This window comes from Pteropus vampyrus, unplaced genomic scaffold (assembly GCF_000151845.1).
Source record: "Pteropus vampyrus isolate Shadow unplaced genomic scaffold, Pvam_2.0 Scaffold107, whole genome shotgun sequence".
In the NCBI taxonomy this organism is placed as follows: Eukaryota; Metazoa; Chordata; class Mammalia; order Chiroptera; family Pteropodidae; genus Pteropus; species Pteropus vampyrus.
In genome coordinates, this window is record NW_011888888.1 from 1,869,086 (window position 1) to 1,891,264 (window position 22,179).

The 22,179-nt window shown below is 32.8% G+C and overlaps 1 protein-coding gene across 1 annotated transcript in view; it reads left to right on the plus strand.

Annotated features, from left to right (window-relative positions):
- Positions 1 to 21,313, plus strand: part of PTPN12 (protein tyrosine phosphatase, non-receptor type 12) — an 86,837-nt gene extending 65,524 nt beyond the window's left edge. Inside the window, exons 12-18 of the mRNA XM_011365212.2 lie at positions 3,600 to 3,685; positions 11,211 to 12,187; positions 15,732 to 15,809; positions 16,681 to 16,736; positions 17,644 to 17,674; positions 20,031 to 20,138; positions 20,462 to 21,313. Of these exons, the coding sequence (XP_011363514.1) occupies positions 3,600 to 3,685; positions 11,211 to 12,187; positions 15,732 to 15,809; positions 16,681 to 16,736; positions 17,644 to 17,674; positions 20,031 to 20,138; positions 20,462 to 20,523 (1,398 nt within the window). The 3' untranslated portion in view covers positions 20,524 to 21,313. The remainder of the gene's footprint in view (positions 1 to 3,599; positions 3,686 to 11,210; positions 12,188 to 15,731; positions 15,810 to 16,680; positions 16,737 to 17,643; positions 17,675 to 20,030; positions 20,139 to 20,461) is intronic.
- The last annotated feature ends 866 nt before the right edge of the window (positions 21,314 to 22,179 follow it).

The following is a 22,179-nucleotide window of genomic DNA, read 5'->3' on the forward strand; positions in this document are numbered from 1 at the left end:
CAGCATCATTTATGAAGAGGCTTTCCTTCCTCCACTGTGTGTTTTTGGCTCTTTTGTTGAAAATTATTTGCCCATGTAAACATGGCTTTACTTCTGACTTTCACTTCTTTTCCACTGGTCTGTGTATCTGTTTTTCTACCAATACCATGCCGTTTTGATTACTGTCGCTTTGTAGTATAATTTGAAGTCGGGAAGAGTGATGCCTCCAGCCTCGTTCTTTTTTCTCAGGATGGCTTTGTCAATTCGGAGTCTTTTGTACTTCCATACAAATCTGATGATTTTCTGTTCTGTTTCTTTCTTTTTAAAATGCCATTGGGATTTAAATGGGAATTGCATTAAATCTATATAATAAAGCACCCATTTTTAATATTTATTTTGTTTTACAGATGACAATATATCCTTAAGTATTTGATAATTGGGTTCTGATTTTTTTTGTGGCCTTTGATATAGCTCTGTTATGTGGAAAATATTAATATACGAAATAATTGCAAAATTGGTCGAAGTGGTCAACGGTTAAAAAAATAACTTTAGCAAACTCTGCTTGAAACGAGAATACACTAAAACCTAATCTCCGATGGATTATTTAATTTCTAAAATTCCTTTCAACTTCCAAAGTTGGTGAAATGATCACCAACTTTGGAAGTTGAAAGGAATTTTAGAAATTATGTCTCGAGGTTAAGTACTATTTCCTTTACATTTTTGTATCCTCTCCAGTGCTTACTATTCAGTGCATTTCACATATAGATTCTGCTGTTCCAAAATCCAAAATGCTCTAAAAACCTAAAGTTGTTTTTGTGTACATGTGTTTGTATTGTACTCATTTGGCAGCAAAACCTGACTTGACATGACATGAGGCTATTTATGTTGTACTATAAAAAATTGCATGTATTTGTAGGTTAGAAACAGTTCAGTTAGAAGCAGTGTCATGGTTCACCGTTAATCTTTATTTAACCTACTCAATGTGAGTATTTACAGATTTTGGTACAAATATATTAATTAGTGTTGTTATGGGAGTGTGATTGTGTAATTAATAGGGTAATAAGGAAATAAATCATTAATATATCAAAAATATTTTTTAAGAAGTATCTATGATGCAAAGAGTCTCTAAATTCTGGTGATATCTGAGGATCAAAAGTGTGGTGACCCAAAATTAACTCGAAATGGATTATGAACCTGAATATAAGACCTGAAACAATAAAATGCATAGAAGAAAACACAGGAACTAAACTCAGGGACCTTGGACTTAAAGAGGATTTTATGAATTAGACCTCAAAGGCAATGGAAGTAAAAGCTAAAATAAATGAATGGGACTACATCAAACTAAAAAGCTTCTACACAGCCAGAGAAACCAACAAGGTAAAGAGACAGCCATCCAAACAGGAAAATATATTTGCAAGCAACACCTCCAATAAGAGCCTAGTATCCAAAATATACAAAGAACTCATACAACTCAATAACAACAAAAAACAAACGATCCAATTAAAAAATGGGCAGAGGACCTGAACAGACACTTTTCCCAAGAAGACATACAAATGGCCAACAAATAGATGAAAAGATGCTCAACATCACTAGCTATTATGGAAATGCAAATCAAAACCATAATGAGATACCATCTCACACCTGCTAGAATATCTATAATCAACAGGACAAATAATAACAAATGTTGGAGAGGATGCAGAGAAAAAGGACTCTCATACACTGCTGGTAGGACTGCAAATTGGTACAGCCACTATGGAAAACAGTATGGAGGTTCCTCAAAAAACTAAGAGTTGATCTACCATGTGATCCAGCAATCCCTCTACTGGGTATTTATCCCCAAAGACTTGAAAACTCATATCTTCTGAAAAGATATATTACTGAGCCATAAGAAGAGATGAAATACTGCCATTTACGACAACATGAATGGACCTTGAGATAATCTTGCTAAGTGAAATAAGCCAGACAGAAAAGAAAATGTTGAAAACCACAAGATACCACTTATATATGGGATATAAACCTAAAAGCAACAAATGAACAGGACAAACGAACAGAGACTGATGGACATGGACAGTAGACTAGTGGTTACCAGAAGTTAGTAGGGAGGTAGACGGGGTAAAAGGGGTCAAATATGTGGTGACAGAAAGAAATCTAACTATGGGAGGTGAACACACAGTGTAAATATATATATGCCTTACTGGTTAAGTGTTCAGCTGAAACTTATCGGGTTTCATTAACCAATGTCACCATTAAAAAAGTAATAAATTTAAAAAAAAAAAAAAAGACAGCTTAAAAAAATAAGTGTGGTGACCAAAAATCCTAATTTACCTGAGGCAATACCAACCAATCTATACTTGTTGTCCAGGTGTAATAATTAATAGTGCTCCCCCTTTCATTCTCAAAGAGCCCAGATTTGATGAATAAATTGTATGGTCACCCTGCCTATAGCATATATCTCTACAACAGGTACCTCCATTATGGTAGGTGGGTTTAATTAAGCATGAGAACTTTCAGTCATAAGATATTACTCTGTTGTTCTGGTTAGAGTAAGATGCATAATCAGATGCACAAAACTCTTCTAATCTTATACATCAGGATACAGCATGCACTAGAAATTACTGGAAAGTCGATATCTCTGTTTTTTTAGTTGGAAGTACTTAATGAAAAAGGACACTGGCAAGAAATAGTTATAAAGACAAAGAAGCTGCCATGATGGACTTGGTAGAAGTGCCTTTTGAAAAAGGCAATTACAGTTTCAGAGTTCCTTAATCGATCATAGAATATGCAAAGATGACATTTTTTCCCTAAAATTACCTAGGCATGTGCAAGAGTGAAAAGCATTCTTGTCCACTGGTCCAGAATTAACATAGCCTAGCTGGATAAAAAGGAGATACTTCCTGAGGCTGAAACTAATTCAAGACAATGTATTATATGATAATGTATTATATGAATAGTTCTCTATTCATAATCCTAAACACAATCTAAGATTCTTACAGCTATATGACTCTGGAGTATCCATGTTAATGATATCACTGGTCCTTGTGACCAAGAACCAGTGAGATCCGTAGACTGGCTTTCCCTGACTTTTGGGTTCGTTTGGTCAGGCAGTGATATAGGGGGACATATCCATGGTGACAGAGGGAAAGCAGGTCAAGAAATGATTAAAGTGCTTTCTGGGACTATTTAAAAGTACTAGGTAGCAATACGTGTCCAAAAAATGTTGGGAAAGTAAAAGATATAAGCCTTATTTTGTTCACTTTTTTCCTCTCTTCACATGTTAAGTTTCTAGTGTAGTGACGCCTCAAAAAATAAAAAAAACTATCCTCTTTAATCTTTATTTTCATGGGTAATCTGTTTATTTACAGTAGCAATTGAAATGCTACTGTACACAGTTGATTTTTCAGTAAGATCAGTAAGATGGACTGTTTTTTATTTTAGTCTCATTGAATTTAAGTCCTTCAGGCTACAATTTAGAGAGTATACTAAGACCCATTTTGTTACTTGGCAAAAAATTTTTATTGTTTTAAAAATTCAAAAGCCTAGAAACAGTTTATTTGAAACATGAGAAAGGAAAATTATTTTGCTCCTGACTTTAATGAAGCTTTTTTTTTTTTTTTTGGCAGAATGAAATTAACACTGAAAATATGGTCAGCTCCATCCATTCTGACAAACAAGATTCTCCTCCTCCAAAACCACCAAGGACCCGCAGGTATTGTATGTTACATTTTCTTTGAAAGGATACTTTTATTTACTCACTGTTAATTAAAACAACAAATTCTGAATATTTCATAACTTTTAGTACCATTCTTCTGTTTTTAGGATATAGCGTATATATGGCAACTTTGTTATTCATTATTGCTATACTAAAATTTGTTTCACTTTTGATAAAATTTCAGTAGTGTACTGTACAAGAACAGTGAGCATAACCATGAATTGACAATAGCTCATGTTTTTTTATGTAGTACCACTAAAATTTTAAATATTCTAAAAATTTCAATTTCTCGTAATGACTGTACAGGTAATATGATTGCCAAAAATTGTATGCACATTAAAGAAGTTATCTTTAATGTGCATACAATTTTTGATAACTAAAGAAGTTATCATAAAGAAGATGTTTCATAACTAGGAAAGATGAGTTTATTTCTCTCAGATTTTCTTTCATACTAAGCTCACTTATAAAGTTAAAATCAACATATGTTTCTGTCCCCCTTTTTTCCTCCTCTTTCAGAGTGGCTGCTAGGTCAGTTATGTGGTAGTATGGAAACAATATAGAAAGAGTCAAAAAGATTTAGTTAAAAATTCTTTTCAGCCACTTACTAGTTTTGAAGTTATGAGTAAGTCACTGATTTGATTCTTGCGGGTTTTCTGTTTGTTTAAATATATTCCTAAGGATTAAATGAAATAAAGTATGTGAAAACACTACATATATATAGGACCTGACATACGTCAGGTTTTCGTTAAATGTTGGTTTTTCTGTTACATTGTGGAGTTAAGTTGGAGTTATTGGATTATTTTTAAAAGGGGGCACAGTAGGTGATTCATAATGAAATTATTAGAATGACTTCTATAGTATCTTGTCTCAAGCACAGATATGCCCAAACTGATTGACCTTTCCTCAAAGTAAGACTTCACCAATTTTTTCCCCTTAAATGTTTGATAGAAGTCGACTTAAATTGGATGAGGTGACTAGGGTTGGGTCTTGGCAATCAGTCATTGTACTTTAACGTGATCATTGCTCTTTACAAAAGGAAAAGACTACAGCTTTTCTTAATAACTAAGGCAAGATGTGGTAGTTATTAGTAGTCTCTGGAAAGCCTTTGCATGCTTCTCTAAGGAGGATCAGGAAGCCTGTATAGATGGGTTTAAGTTTTAGCATTTAAATGCTCAGGATGTTAACTGTGTGCTAACAACTTCCCAGTAGATTCCTATGGAAGGTAGCCAGTTAAAACCTATAAACTGTTAGTCCTCTAACTTCTTTCTTCCACATATGAGTCCTAAAAGAAATTGTACTGGCCTTAAGTGAAATTAAGAAACAATTTTGCTACACCAATATCTTTTAATTTGGTTTTTGAGATTGAGCCAGTGTAGAGGTTTTCAAAGTGTATAATGATATTTGTGATTTTTATGGCTATCTACTTTCAACAATAAATAGTGGTAGCCTCTTTCTAATTTTAAAGGAAAAAATATAAAGAATGTACTGAATTTTAAGCCTTTCCCATATACATTTTAGAAGTTTGGCACCTATTTTTAATAAAGAAAAAAGATAATTAAGAAGTAGCAAATGAATATTGACAGAAAAATGATCATTCAGCCTAAGACAGGATTTTTTTGAGGATATGTACTCAAATTTTTATACGTATGTGACTTTATATTACATGCTTAGGTCTTTTTTTTTTTTTTTCATTTAGTAGAGTCAAATGGTAGAATTTCATTGTGTTCCATTAAGAATATCCTGTGACTTCTAGGTTAAGATGAATTTTTAAACTATTGTAAATTGTTAACTGAAAATAAAATTACAAGAGCATAAGATTGATAAAAAGTAAAAATGATATATTTTGTCTTTCAGTATGGGTGCAGTGAGTATAACCAGGTTAATTGGTTGTTTAGAATACATGTTATTATTGGAGAAAGATCTAGAGAGGAAGGCTCATTGTTATATTAAGTTTTATAGTCATGATTATGGTTTATAAATACTTAAAGAAATCATATTAAAGATTTTGGATAGCAGATTTCATTTTTTTCAATACATATTTTGTTAAACTAATGAAATTGTCGATATTTTTTTCATTCAATAACACCAGCATTCTGGAAGTATAACTTGTTAGCTATTTCTGTAAGCTGTCAACAGATTTACTACAGAGACCCAAAAAGGGCGTGCGCCTTAGTAAATTTTTCTTAATCTATTTAGTGTTTCACAGACAGTGACAATATATTTAATGCTTTCTTATAATGCCTCTCAATTTAAACAATTTTAAGTAGGAATAAGATTAGGAGGAAGTCAAAATGGTTCTCTTAGACATTTTGATATCTAGGCTAGAGGTAAAGATTTGAGGGTTCGGTATACAGCTGACATAGAAGACTTTTACTTGGCATGAATAAAATCTTTCAGATTCTGAGTATAACATAAAATATTCAAGGAGGGAGCCCTTGTAAGTACCATAATTTGTAAAAGTAGACTAAAAGGAAGCTGTGAAAAAATAAAGAACAACCAAGGGATAAAGGAAAACCAAGAAACAGTGGCTTTATAGAGGCCATGAAGGAGAGGGTTCTGTATCTGGCAGAAATACATGAATATCTACTTCCTGTAAGGGTTGCCTGTGACGATAAACTGGACTTTCAGACATTTGTGACTCTTTGAATATCCCGGATAGGTTTGGGCATTTATGGGGTCAAAACAGGAGTTGAAGTCTACTCAAATGGAGGCATTTGAAGCTACCTGATTTGGGGAAACCTCATCTAGCACAGAATATCATGAGATTTGGGTGACTAACAACCCTGAGAAAATGGCAAGTAGAAAATTAGGTGATAGGAGAAATCCATATCACATAAAACAGTTATTTTTCTACTTCATCGTTTTTTCTGTTGTTAAAAAAATCTTTGTTTTTTTGAAATATTATATTTCTTTTGTTGATTTTTTTTAACAATTATATTAAACCCAAATATATTGCCTTAAAATGATTAATTTATAAGAGAGGAGCAAAGTGGCTCAATAAAAGTGGAAAATGGTCCTGTAGACCAGACAAGTAGAAGGAGAAAAGATTAACAGAGAAATCTTTTTCAGAATATAAAATACCTGGAAATAACCTTAAATAGAAAGTAGAACTGTATTCATTTGCATTAATAAAAAAAATTAAGTGTTCTTGGTTGGCAAAAGTAAATGTAATTTAGTTTTTTTCAATGCTATTTAAAATATCAGTTCTTTTAATATTTGATGCAGTTCTCCTCAGAATACCAAAGATATCTTATCTGAACTTGACAATATAATATTAAAGTTCATTTGGATGAATAAAGAGGCAAAAAATATTAAAGAAAAACTCAAGATGATAATAGTGATGAGTGAGGACAGACTTTTAAAATTATAAAACATTATGAATATTTAAAATAGTCTGTTAGGGGTATAAGAATATACCTGTTGATGGAGTTGAATTAACAAGTAGGGAATTTTATACTAAATAGGGAGAAATAAAAGTTATATATTACTCATATTGTAATATTTTTAACCATTTGGGAAAAAAATATATTTATGTTCATATATCATCACAGCAAATACCAAAGCTTCAAATAGTTAAATATAAAAAGTCAAATCATTGAAACAAAATATAATTTAATGTTTGACAAACTTGTAGAAGGGACATCCTAGAAGGGATAAGTGAAATCACAAAGGACACTATTGATTTATTTGACTACTCACAAATTTTAAACTTCTAATTGAATTATTAATTCCAAATTAGCATCCTTTAATATAAGGGCAAATTTTGGCAAAATGCTTTATACATGCTTTCAGTTATCTAATTTTCTGTGCTTTCTGTGCTTTAATCCTTTCCTAATTATTTTGTTCTTTTTCATTGTTAGAAAATACCTTTGATCTCAGATGTTAATTTTAAGTTATCGAAATAGGTCAGAATACATAATAAAATCAAGCAATAAAGGTTAAACACTGGTGTAGTGTCTTTCTTAACTCCAAAGTGTAAGCTGTATAGGTGGTTATCATTGTTTTGGTTAAAAAGTAATTATTGGCATTGATATAACATCTTCTTTATTGTTTTCTCATCTTTTTTTTTTTTTTAGATCGCCACGTATTCCCTATTTCTTCTATAGATAGCCAGCATGTCACAGTGATAAGTAAAGTAGTGAACTCAGTGATTTTTATAGTAATTTCGATCACATGGATATTAATATAGCTGGTTTCCGAAATGAGTTGACCTGCAGAGTTAACTGAGAACACATATAAATCTATCTTCCAGTTCAGTACTTTTTTCACTGTGGTATTAATCCCTAGAAGAAAGAATAGTTATGAAGGTTGTTTTTAAAGTGTTATGTTCTAATTTTTTGGTTGCTGTTTCTTACACTCTCATAATCTTTCCACTTCGCATGGAATCCAGACTAAATTATTGTAAGGAAATTAATTTTATGAGTTTATATAAAACATCGATTTGAAACAAATGTTATAGTTACTTTAATTCTGCGTCTTCATGGTATGGTTTCATCCTACCCTGTAAGCCTTATTTTTAACTATTTCTTTATACTCTTTAGGTATTCAAACTGTTGTGTTCACTGTTTTGTCCTTTTCTGGTACTAGTATAATGCCTAGCATGTAGAAAGTCCTGAATATTTGTTTCATTTCCTCAACAAATGAAATTAAGAACAGTATTTACAATAAGAATGATGCAAGTCATATTGTATCTCTGCTGGAATTTTTTTCATCAGAATATCTAGTGAAAATATGAATCTTGAACACTATAATAGAAAATCAATATGTAGCATATATTTTGTTGTGACTGGGCTTATCATTTTTGTGCACATGAAAGTTCTTTAGAATTATTCTAAGTCTTGTTTTAACCAACCTTAAATTAAGAACAGATAAGAAAAAGTCTACCAGTATAATTATCAATCAAATTTGAGTAGCCAAAAGACCACAAAGGGGACACAAGGAAACTTTGGAGGTGATGGATGTTTATTACCTTGATTGTAGTGATAGTAATCATGCTGGGTGTGTGCATATGTCCAAATGCATCAAATTATATACATTAAATAATACACAGTTTTTGTATATCAACTATACCTCAGTAAAGCTATTTTTTTTAATGTGAGTAGCCAAGAATATGTTTACTATGTAAATATCAACATCATGCACAGACTGCTGCTTATAAAAACATTTACAAGATTAGTGTTAAAAAATAAAAAAAAAAGCAGTTTGAACAGTTAACTCTGGTCTGTCTATAAACTTCCTGAAATTTTAGTGGAGAAATAGAAAAATGTATAAAGATTGAAAAAAACAAATTTGTAGCAGAGATTTCAGCAGATAAGAGAGATATTGACAGAATTTTGGAAATTAGAAAGCACATTGACCAATGAAAAGGGACTTAACAGGACAAAGAAAGCTAAAACTTGCTTTCTTGTATATGCGGGAAACTGATAAGCAGCAAGATGGTTCTCTTCAAAGAACCCCCACCCCAGAAAGGCTCAGACTAGAGTTCCTCCTGAAGATCGTGTGTAGGATGGGGCTAAAAACAAAAAGAGTACTTGAATACTTGAATGTCTCTATAAGACTATTTAGAATCCCAGATTCCTTCAGTCAAATTGAGCTGGCAGATGACTGCTTCTCCCACACATGGGCATACAGTAGGACAGATTTACTCAGAAGTGGTTGAACGAGGGAGTGTCTGGATTCAAGGACATCAGATCCACCTGATGGTAGGATTGTAGCGCCTTACTAAAAACAGGAATCTGCATGCTGAATGGTGAGATCCTCCAACTCTCTTGCTCCCAACCCTTATTTGGCTTTCAGAATACTGGTAGCAACTTCTGGTGGGAGACAGAATCCCTCTTTTGAAAAACTAACCAGCCCAAGAGAAGAAAGCTACAGTTATTGATGGTTGTAGCCCACTACTGATATTGCAAAGGCTGTGTTCAATTATCATGCAGTGAGGTGATCACTAAGCCACAAGTCCTCCTCCTTACATATATATATACACATCTTCTGGGCATTTTTAAGATATCATTCTTTAAAAATGAACTGAACCAGGAATGATCAGACACTTGACAAAGCCTCTAACATAAAAGACAGACCCAAATAAGCAGGAAAAAAAAGTTGGAGGAAATAGAGACAATACACAGTAGAAAAAAGATGGACAGACCACCGTCCATGTTTCTCATTCATAAGGAAATATTGCTACCATGAAATAAGAACTGGATGATAATATGAAGCTCTTGGAAATTAAAAATATAATAGCATAAATTTAAAAAGTTAAACAGAAGGCTGGAAGATAGTCAAGGAAATCTTCCAAGAAAATGAATAAATAGAAAAAAGATAGAAAATAAGAGAAGATAAATTAGAGAATCAAACTAGATCTGTCGAATAATAATAATAAAACTAGTAATGGTCTGGAAGGAGACTAGAAGTGAAGAAATTAGCCAAGAAATAAGGAAATTTTCTAGTAATAAAGAACATTAATTTTAATATAGAAAGTTCCCAATATAGTGGATAAAAATTGTGATAAAATGGATTGGAAAAAGTTACATGATGATATTATAGAATAATATCAAAAATAAAAAAAGAACCTAAAAGCTTCAAGAGTGAAAAAACCAGCCCACATTTAAAGGAACAGGAATCGGAATTACAAAATTCTAAAGGATAATTATTTCTAATCTATAATTATATACCTTTTCAAAAAAATCAGCACCCTTGGAGATAATACTTAATATACAAGGCCTCTAGAAAATTTCCTCCTATATAAAGTTCTTAAGAAGCAACTGGCTCGTATAACCCACCAAAACAAAGGACTATACCTAAAAAGGAAGATGGGACCTGGGAAACAGGAGAATCTGACACAAGAAAGAACATCAGCTCTGTGGTGGCCTAGTGAGCCAGTGGTCCACACAGCAGCAAGAGGACCAAAGTTTCCAAGAGGAGTGCCTTTGATATTGATAGTTACCTGGGTGCGTGACTAGTTGAGAGAGAGTTGGTGTACAAATCTGCAGAAAAGTTAGAAGAGCTGAATTACTGATGATACATAGAGAATTAAGCCATCCAAAACCTAAAGCAATTATGAGAGAATGACAAGTTCTATAAGAAAAGATATAAAATCTGAGTATCATTGATATGAATAATAACTATAGTCATAAGATTGAACTAAAAAATTATAACAATATTGGGAAGACAGAGAAGCCACATAGAAAGACAATAGAAAATTATGAAATAGACAAATAATGGTTTATGGAGTTTGAAATATGAAGGTAAATCTTAGAAGCAGCTGTTAAACATTGCAAGGAGATGTCTGGGTAGCTGAAGGGCTGTGGGAGGGGTTGCTGTTTTTCATTAAAATTCTTGTATTTGACTTTATAAACAGTGTACATGTATTACCTTGTTAAACATTAAATTTTCTCAGACTAAAATTATAATTTTTTATGCATAACCATAGATTCTGGCTTTCAGTGTAATTGACTTAGCTACATAATTGTTAAAAAGGATGAACATTCTTACAATAGCCTTTTCTTAATGTTTGTTTTTTCAGTTGCCTTGTAGAAGGGGATGCTAAGGAAGAAATACTGCAGCCACCAGAACCTCACCCAGTGCCACCCATCTTGACACCTTCTCCCCCTTCAGCTTTTCCAACGGTCACTACTGTGTGGCAGGACAATGACAGATACCATCCAAAGCCAGTGTTGCACATGGTTTCATCAGAACAACATTCAACAGACCTCAACAGAAATTATAATAAATCAGCAGAACTTCCAGGGAAAAATGAATCAACTGTTGAACAGATAGATAAAAAATTGGAGCGAAATTTAAGTTTTGAGATTAAGAAGGTCCCTCTCCAAGAGGGACCAAAAAGTTTTGATGGGAACACACTCTTGAATAGGGGACATGCAATTAAAATTAAGTCAGCTTCACCTTGTATAATTGATAAAATCTCTAAGTCACAGGAATTGAGTTCAGGGGATCTAAAAGTTGATGATATTTCTCAGAATTCTTGTGTGGACTGCAGTGCAACACAGTCACATAAAGCTCCAGTTATTCCACCAGAGGAATCACAGAAGAATTCAGACACACCTCCAAGGCCAGACCGCTTGCCTCTTGGTGAGAAAGGACATGTAATGTGGTCATTTCATGGACCCGAAAATACTCTACCCACGCCTGATTCATCTGAAGGCAAATCCTCAGATATCCACTATCAAACAATGAAAACTGTGAGTTTAACACCGAGCCCCACAGTACAAGTTGAAACCCATGATCTTGTGGATCATCATAACAGTTCACCTCTATTCAGAGCTCCCCTCAGTTTTACTAATCCTCTTCATTCTGATGACTCAGACTCAGATGAAAGGAACTCTGATGGTGCTGAGACCAAGAATAAAACTAATATTTCAACAGCAAGTGCCACAGTTTCTGCTGCCACTAGTACTGAAAGCATTTCTACAAGGAAAGTATTGTCAGTGTCTATTGCTAGACATGATATAGCAGGAACAATACATTCAGGTGCTGCAAAAGGTAATAATAATAGTATCTAACACTTAAGTATTACTGTGTGCCAGTCACTGTTCTAAGCACTTTAGCTGTATTCATTGTTTTTAGTCCACATGTCACTCTAGATCCTAAAGCAAGATTTTATTATTTTAGATATAATTTTTTTAAGTAAGCTTTTATTGCCTTAATTTGATGACATTGCATTACTGGGTTTTGTATTTTCAAAATATTTTAATTGTTGTAACTGAAAATTTTATTTTCCTTCTGTATTGTAACTTTTAGTATTTTATATGGGTCAAAAATTTATCTGACTAAATAATTTAAGGGAGATAGAATTGTTTAAAGTAACAGTGACATAGATATTATAGATTGCTTGATTAGCCATTTAATTCCACCCATGTTTATTACAAATGACTATTTTGTTATACTGTTATGCTCTTTTAACTACAGAATGTCTTTTTTTAATTCTCTTCACAAATACTTGCAAGTGAGGCTGCTTTCAACACTGAGTTTAACCAAGGAGCAATATTGCAATTTCTCAGAATATGGGAATTTTAATTTAGTCGGTAGTGAGTGGGATATAGCCATTATCTAATCATCACTGGTATTATTTAATTAATGGCTGTCTTCTTTAAGCAGCCTTAGCTTTCAAGATAATGCTTGCACTCAGTTCACAATATGTATTATTGGTTCTTGAAACTCTTGATCTGCTAAAAATAATCATAGCTGCCATGAAAGCTATTTACTGATAGATTATCAGTGGTCATTTACTTGTCAGTGAACTTTGATAGTGACACAGACTGTTATTTATAATGTCCTGGCAAAATAAGCACTATGATCTTAAAAGATGACTTTATCTATTTCTGACCCAGTAAACACCACTCATAGTGTGGTGTCTTAAATTTCCCCAACTTACACATACTATGTGTTCTTATGTTGAGAATGTATTTGATAGAGTAGATGAAAGTCTAAGCTAGTTTCCTAAATTTATAGGATTCTCTATATTCTTGATTCTTCTGTTTTATTTGAAGGATCTTCAGAAGATAATGGTTACCACAATAAATATTACTCTATCAGTTTGCCATAATATAAAATTGTTAATATCTTTTTCTTCCTCAACTTCAGAGTTTGAAAAATAATTGCCAAATTGTAGCTACACAAAATGTATAGACAAATTTTTGTTTTGGGCTTTTTTTTTTTTTTTTTTTAATCTTTTTAAGTTTCCAGTATACAGTACATTGGTTAGATATTTATATAGTTAATGAAACAATCCCCCTGATTACTGTAGCTTTCCTCTGACTCTACACATAGCCATTACATTTGGGGCTGTTTTTTTCCCTAGCATATCAGATATGTGTCTTGGACCTAGGAAATATATATTTTTAAACCATTGCTAGAAATAGAATTTGGTTAGGACAGGAAGGATGCATGATGTGATATACTAATTAAATTTACTGCCACATGACCAGTCTTTTGGTGATAACTTTAAAATATGAAAGATAATACTGTACAAGGATAGTTGAAAGCACCCTATTGTATAGCAGCTCACTTCTGTTCTATTTATTTGTATTTCAAAGCCAAGATAGCTATAAATGTGATTTTTGATTTCTTTACATCCTACCCTAACAATGCTAAATGAGTTTAGTATTAACTGAAGATTTTCCTGTGTAAGTATTGTGTGCTGCAACATAACTACATGCCGTCCTATTTTTAATGTTATTGTTTACCTTTTAGATGAACCATTGGCACAAGAATTAGATTTTTGTTTGCTTGTTTTAGAAGGTGTTAGGGAGTTAAGTAGAATAATTCTGTTTTGATACCTAAAACAACCTTTTGCATAAGTTACTGCCTTACAAAAATTCCTGGCTGTAAATTTTGATTTTAATACTGACTTAAGTTTCCTGAGAGATTTCTCAAACTTGGCTATACTAGGCCCCATGTATGTATGAAGTGTATGATTTGCAAACACCTATGTAAAAGTGTGTTCTTTGATTGTATAACCTCTAAAATAGTTTATAAAATAGGAAAGGCAGTCCAGAGATCCAAGGAGAAATATGTTGATAAGCAAGGGCCACAGTTATAAAATAAAAAAGGCTTTAAGAGTGAGGACTGTTAGGAGAGGTATAGACTTTCTGAAAGATACTTGATTCTAGATGTAAACAAGCAAGACTGCCCTTGCTGATTGTTCACTTAATTACAAAATGGCACCACAGTGCCAAGATTATGCATCCCTTTCTTCCAACAGCCATCTCTTCACCGTGAGCTGTTAGTAACAAAAGCGCAAGGGGAAGGATGATGATGGCTCAGCCTGTAACTACTGGATAAGGTAGATAGTTCTTTAGTGGCTTAACCTTATGTGCGAGAGAGAGTCCAAGTACTCGTGATAGATATATAAAATATTCGGCTAGAACTCTTCTCTCAGCAGGATTCAGAAGCTATATTTTCTTGTGTCTTCAGCTAAATAAATGTAGAAGGAACAGGTACAATCATATCTGGCTCATACTTTTCGAAAATTGTAAAGGCTTTACTTGGTTTTTAATCTCTTTTTAGTGCATAGTCTATCAGATGTGGTAAAGTAGCAAAGTATCATGGCAAGATTGTTTTTTTTTTTTTTTTTTTTAAGAGAACAATTGTCAGCGCCCAGGCAAAAAAAATAATGTAGGATCCTCACATTTCTCTTTCTTTACCCTGTTCTCACTAACCTCAGACTCCACACACATAATTGTGTCCTTATGTTTTCTATCTCTACCTCCAGTGAATCTTCAAAACACCTAGTAACTCATTAACTCTTTGGTGTAATAAAGCTAACTTATGAGGCTTACTTTATGCATTATCTTTTCCAAGAGCTAATTTTGTTTTTACTGAGAAGTTTTTTATGGCTTCACTCAGTAGTCTCTGTTCACTCTGTGCCACTGTTCACAAGATTTTAGGCAGTAAATGAACATTCAAAAAAAGTTAACTTATATTTTATATATATTAGAAAAATAACTAGTTCTTCAAATCTTATTTTAGTCATTACTGTTTAAAATATGACTGAAATACATACGTTAAAAATGAGTTGGATTTAAAAACTCAGTAAGACAGATGGTACAAAGTAATGGCAAAACTCATAAAAGGAGTTAAGCAATTGATTTCCCTTCAGGAAAAACTGGCTTAAGTCAAATGACCAAAACTTTCCTTCATGGACTCAAAGCATCATCAGCAGGCCCAGGAGAGAAATCACTTGCCTACTGGCTTTTCTACTGAGACTGCCTTCAGACTTCAGAGGACAGTGTGGTAAAGTCTGTGGGGTGTCAGGAAAGTCATGGGAGAGTCATTTTCTCTGTGCATCTCTGAGTGATGGAGTTCATTCTTTTTGTTCAATAAGCCTCATAATTCTTCATAAGTCAAATGGTCATGATTTCTTGTTGATTTTTTTTGCATTTTTAAAAAGTGATTCTCTTAGATACTTGTGGCAGTAATTTTTAGAATGTCAAAGCTCTCTGTGTAGATAACAAGTTCATTTTTTAATGAGTTAACATTTTTTAACAAGTTCATAATTTGTCTAAATTTTATGTATTTAATATAGATGTTGATGTCAATGAAGAGTCACCTCCTCCCCTACCTGAAAGAACTCCCGAATCTTTTGTATTAGCAAGTGAACATAGTGAGTATCTCTTCTGCTTTTACTTACTTCATACTCTTAATAAACTGCAAAACAGGGCTGATTTTAATTTAGTTGCTGTCGAGCTGCATAATTAAATTCACAAATAGGTTTGAATTGATACTGACAAAAGTTTTTAATTCTTCGTATGAAAAATACTTGAAAATAGTCTTTTTTTACTTGCTAAAATTGCTGAAATGGCTGCATTTATGTTAGATGCTATAATTCAGTTAAATGCAGTTGTAAATGTATTTGCAATTTGGCGTCTTTTTATCCATTGTGAAAAGACATTGATTGCTTCACTTGGTGACAGTTTAGGTAAGTAAATATTTAAATTGGGTTGTAGGTGGGCATCACTTTGTGTTAATTAAGGAACACTTAAGGCCACAGAAGTATCAGTGAGAAGTAGGAGAGAGTGATCATGTTTTAAAGCATTGATAATACATTTCTCTTCCTTCCCTTCCTGAAAAAGAGTACAGGAAAACAGCTTTAATATATTTACATTGTCTCGTGCTCAGTGGAGGTGCTCACTAGTCTTATCTGAGTTACATTTAACCAGTGTTTTATTAATTTGAACTGATGTTAAGAATCTTAACAGTGAAGCCACATACTTCAATAATATTAAATAAATAAGTCTAAGTCTGACATCTATATAGATTATAATGAGTATGTAATAAACTGATAACTGAATTCTTTCAATTAAATTTTAAGGAATCTTAAAGGGATTTTCTTATATTAATAGAAACTAGAAAATTTTTTATGAAAGCGATAATATCTAAAAATATAAAGTATCTGTTTTTGTATATTACTTTAGTGCAAGAAATTTCAAGAATCGAAGATGTTAATTTTAATTGTAAGATTTCATTTTTCTCAGATACACCCGTAAAATCGGAACGGAGTGAACTTCAATGTCAGCAACAAAAATCTGAAGTGAGTCCTTTGGGGATTGGAACAGCTAGAACTCTATTTTCGCTCTTTTGTTTTGTTAATTTATCTTAGTCATTTGTTATAATAACTGTCAGCTTAAGGCTATTAATATGATTTTTGATCAGCATTTCTTATGCTAAGATTTTAGCTGAAAAGCCTACAAAAAATGTGAGATCTGAATTTTTTTAAAAGAGCAACATGGTCTACATATGACCATCACTTCAGAGTGTTATTTTCTAAGCTGCTTTTGAAATTTATAAATTATGCCATGTTTCAAATTCTTTTGGAGGTATGAAAAACAGGAATTACTATTTTCAGGGTCATGGCACTTTCCTACATTTTTTTCTTTCCATTATAACACTAGGTACGTAGTCCCTCCATTTGTTTTTTCTGGTTATATGAGATTTCTTTTCACATTAAGGAAATGTTTTGGTAGCTAAATATTTTAGCCATGGGAAATACCATTTTTCATCAACATTAAAATTTTTCATATTTCTTGTATATTTTAATATCCCTGAAATTGTGGAATATCATAATTGATTAAAAAACACTGATATACTTTGTCACATGAAGTAGTGCTAACCTATAACAGTCATGCTATCTATGTCTTATAATCCATGATACTATAATTTGATGAATATGGTAGAAGGCTGGCAAAATGCAGTATTTGTATGTTTCTTTGTATAGTAGCTCCTGCATTTTCAGTTTTCATAAAGAAGGAAAAAGGAAATTCCCTATCCTTTTCACTCCCAATATAAAATATGATAACATTTAAAAATTTTAAGTCTAATTGAAAATACCATTGTTTTCTTTCCCTTTGACACTGAGAATCTTGATAAATCTTGATTTCTTGGGATATATACTCATAACAGACCAAAATTCATAAAGCTATTAAATGTCTTCCTTATAGGACTTGATAACTTCTGGAAGTGAAAAATGTGGTAAGTTAGATATTGTTCCTTTTTGCTATAGATTATGTAGATTAATTTCCATAAAATAGCATGTCTCATCATATATGCTATTTAGTTATTTCTGTATGTGAAAATATGTAGGACCGCTTTTCTAAAACCTGAATTATGTAATATAATTCTTCCAAATTACTACTATTCCATATATTATTACTAATTTAGAAAATAACAGCATTTATTAGTAGTAGTGACAGGCTGATAGGAAAGAAATTATTTTTTAAATATTTTCCTGTATTTTCTGTTTATAAAGACACTTAGAATCTAGGTCTGACCATGATCTCAGTAAATGCCCCAAATTGCCCTAGATGATTGAATTGGGTCCCTAAAAATTGATTGTTTGGGGAATCTCCCTCTTTAGGACTTTTACATTTGTGAAGACCAATAAGATTATGTAGCTCAACCCAGTGTTATAATACCAAGTTAAAAAGTTTTCTGCCACATCACTTTTACTATCGTGCTAATACAGGTCAAGTTACTATTAATTTTTAAAAGTCAATGACTGTGTAAACAGCTTATCAAACATCCTGGCCTATACAGTTTCCTGAATTCATCTATCATCTCTGCTGTTATCCTCCATTCTGTTTCAGCTGCTCTCTTTCTCTTGATCTTGGCCTAAAGGAGTCTCATATCATCTCATAAACTTGATTACTCTCTATCTGCTTTTCTGAGGTAACATATCATAAGGAAAAGAGCAGAAGCTTTAGAATCAAGCCCTCCTGGATTGGAATCCTATTTTTGCCATTTTACTCACTATGTGGCTTTGGCCAAATTACCTAATCTTTCTGAGCCTTGATTTTCTTCTCTGTGAAATGGAGAAATAATAGTACCTACCCTAGAGGATTGTTGTGAGGGTTTAATAAAAGTAAATTGCATTACAGAGTATCAAACACTATGCCTGGCACATGATAGACACTCAAATGGTAGCACTACTATCTTTTTTTATATTACTACTGCTATTGCTGGATCCCTAGATCTTTTATTTTCTGGACTCTCTTCCTTCTCTGTCCAATCTAAATACAGTCCTCCATCACTCTAGTCACTCAGGTACTTTTGACTTTTTTGCTCCTAATTACCATAGCATTTTATTTCATCCCTCAGGATTACTAAATATTGCTGGGAACATAACTCAGTTTTACAGACTGAGCCTGCAATTCTGGGTCTTCATCTACAATTGAGCCCTCAGCTTCGCTTGGTTATCTTACATGCTCTATTTTGGTACCTATTTCCCTTGAATTATCCAAATCTTTACTTTCTTCTAAACTCATGAATCTCTCTAACTCTTACTCAGTAGATGACCTTTACTTCACTGAGAAAACTGAGGCCTTTAGACTAAATCATCATTTCCTCCTACAAGCCAGCACTGAATAACTCACCACCACTATCTACATGCCTCTCCTCTCTGTCCCCATTGCACCCTATGCATAATTATAAAACTTAATCTCACACTACTGTAATAATTCATGTACTTGTCAATCTCTTCTACTAGACCAGGAGTTGGCAAACTATCCCACAGGCCTGATCCTGTCCTTGGCTTGTTTTTCTGTTCTGTCCTTGATCTGAAAAAAATGATTTTTACATTTTTAAAGAATTGTTTAAAAACAAAAGCAAACAAATAAAAATCTGAATATATGACAGAGACCGTATGTGGCTTGCAAAGCGTAAAATATTTACTTGAGCTCTCTACAGAAAGTTTGTTGATCCCTATCTAGACTCTAAGCACCTAAGGACAAGGATCATTTATCATTTGACTTGTACTCCCAAGTTTCCAGAGAATTTTCTTACAAAGGTGTAGGGGATATGATAAAGGTTGTCAAAGAATGAATAAATCATACTAAGTAATTTCTTTTATTTCTGATCTTATGAAATTCTAATTATGAATTTCTAATTCATAATTAAGTTAACTAAAATTTAAGCAGTGTAAAACTTTAAAAGAGAAGAATTATTACTTTTATGGGCAAATAGTAAATTCATTAATTACTTATAAACTTGATGCTATTGATTTCCATATAAAGGCATTTCAGTTGCAATTATTGCCTTAGGACATTAGCACATAGTATAACTACTTTAAGAAAAAAAAATATGTCTAGATCCAGGTTTAGAGTAATAAAGTAAGAACATAAGGAGAATCTTCACATTGCAGAAGTACCCACTGTGGATTTCTAGATGCCCTCTACACTTGCATTTATATTTATCTGGGGCTCTAAAGTCATGATACCCAAGAGAGAAAACATGCTCTTTTAACTCAAAGTCCATCTTAAAACAATTAGAGGATTCTACGTATGATGCTACAAATAATGGTGATTAACAGTGGCTTTGTTTTGCATTTTAGATCATCCAGCAGGAAGTAGTCACACAGAGACTTGTACAGAATGTCCACCTACTTTCAGTAACAAGAAAGATCAGATATCAGAAAGTCCAACAGAAGCCACGGATATTGGTAATTTGTTTGCCAAGTAATTTTCGATGTTTAATTATATAGTTAATGCTGGCAAGAATGAGAAAAGGTCATTTGCCGTCATTCTAGGATTTCCTTAAATCCTAGAGTTTATCAAACTTTGTGCTGAGATTTATTCAGGTTCTTAAGTGAACTATCCAAAAATTAAGAGTTGGTTTGTATTTATAGAGTTTTGTTTAATTTAAATTCTAAATTTCCACATGAAAATGTGTATGTTCCAGAAAATGAAGCTGTCTACAGCATTGTTTTAGTAACGTAAAAATATTTCTAAACACTGACCAATTATTGTGGTGTTTTCATTGCAGGTTTTGGTAATCGCTGTGGAAAACCCAAAGGACCAAGAGATCCACCTTCAGAATGGACATGATTCAGGGAGCTAAAAGACACTTTAAATTATACTGGAAAATTCAAGTGCCACTGAAAGCCAGATTTATAGTATTCCATCTTAAAAATGGGACTAACGGCAGTGTAGATTGTTACCTTAGTATTTTTTGCTGGGACCATCTACTTGCCTCACATTACACTTAGGAAAAAGTATTACATATGGTTTCTTTTGTAACTTCAAGTATTATTGCCTTAATGTCTCTTAACCCTGTTACACGCTGCTTGTAGACATGTTAATATAGTAATACTTTTATGATAAATTGAGTTTAAGGACTACTCTTTTGCTAATGTTTTATCATGTATGCATTATTTTGTATATGTACAGGGCAAGTAGGTATATAATTTGATAAAGTTGGAGTCATAAAATATTATTAACAGAAGATGTAAGAAATTTCTGCATGGTCTAAATCTTTGTGTACCTTATTTGTAAATTATTTGCCCTGAAGTTTTAGAAAATAGTTTCTGAATTTTAAAATTGCTGGATTCATGCAGCCAGCATTGCAGGTTATCAGAGATCAAAGATTGTAATAATAATACATTTTGTAAATTGTAAGCAAAAAGTTATTTTTATATTATATGCTGTCTAATTGTCCATCCTAATTGTCCTTGTTTTCATCTAGTCATGGAGATTCAGTAAGTGCCTTGGAACAATATTGAATTCTCTTAGCTCGTGTGTGTTACTTTAATATTTGAACTCAACTGGGATTAGAAGACTATCAAAGTATATGTATGTTTCAGGATATTTGACCTGCCATTAAAAAAAACAAAAACAATTTTATAGTGCTTGCTTGTTTTGATTTTTCATTCTTAATTACTAGGAAATGAGACTTAATATCTGCCTTCCTACTGGCTCAGTCTTACTTTTAAGTCATGAGTGTGAATGGAGTTTGAGCTCTTAAAAAATAGGGAGCACCTTGTGCAAAAACATGGCTTTGCAGTTCTAATACTTATGCTAATTCTAATACTTGTGCTTGAGTCAGCCCTAGTAATTACTACCTACTAAGATCCTAGTAAAACAACAAACAGATGTAAGGTTAGGAAATGGAAACTGGTTTTCTTCCTATCCCATGGCTGGAGCACAGTTTCCAATCATAAGTACCAAGTTTGAATTTTGACATCATAGATTGAAGTTGATGGACATTTATATCTTCCATCTATTTATGAAGGAGGGGAAAATTAGGAGACTAAAGAGAGAGAGAGTAACCTTAAATGAGTAGAAGGAGGATCGCTGTGGCAAAATTTGGGCATGCAAAATTTTTTTAAAGCCAAATGGTCTTCATGTTGATTCCTTAGAAGTTCAAATTTTTCTCATATATTTTGGTCATAAAGGAGTGTGAATACAGTAGATGCTTGATATTCATAAGACATAGACACCTCTAGCCTGTCATTATCCTAATAAAATTTAAACTGAAATAAAGAATAACAAAAATATAGACTTTTCTGTAATATGGTACTAAAATCATATATAGAGATTTTTTTTTGTTGGGAAGGGGTTGCTTAGAGCACCTTTATTGAAGTATAACATATTCAGAAGGGTGCAAAAATCATCACAAAGTATACACACCTCTGTGAATGTGACAACTACCTGGGTCAAGCAATAAAACGAGGGTCAGCCACTAAGAAGCTTTCCTCTTAGGCT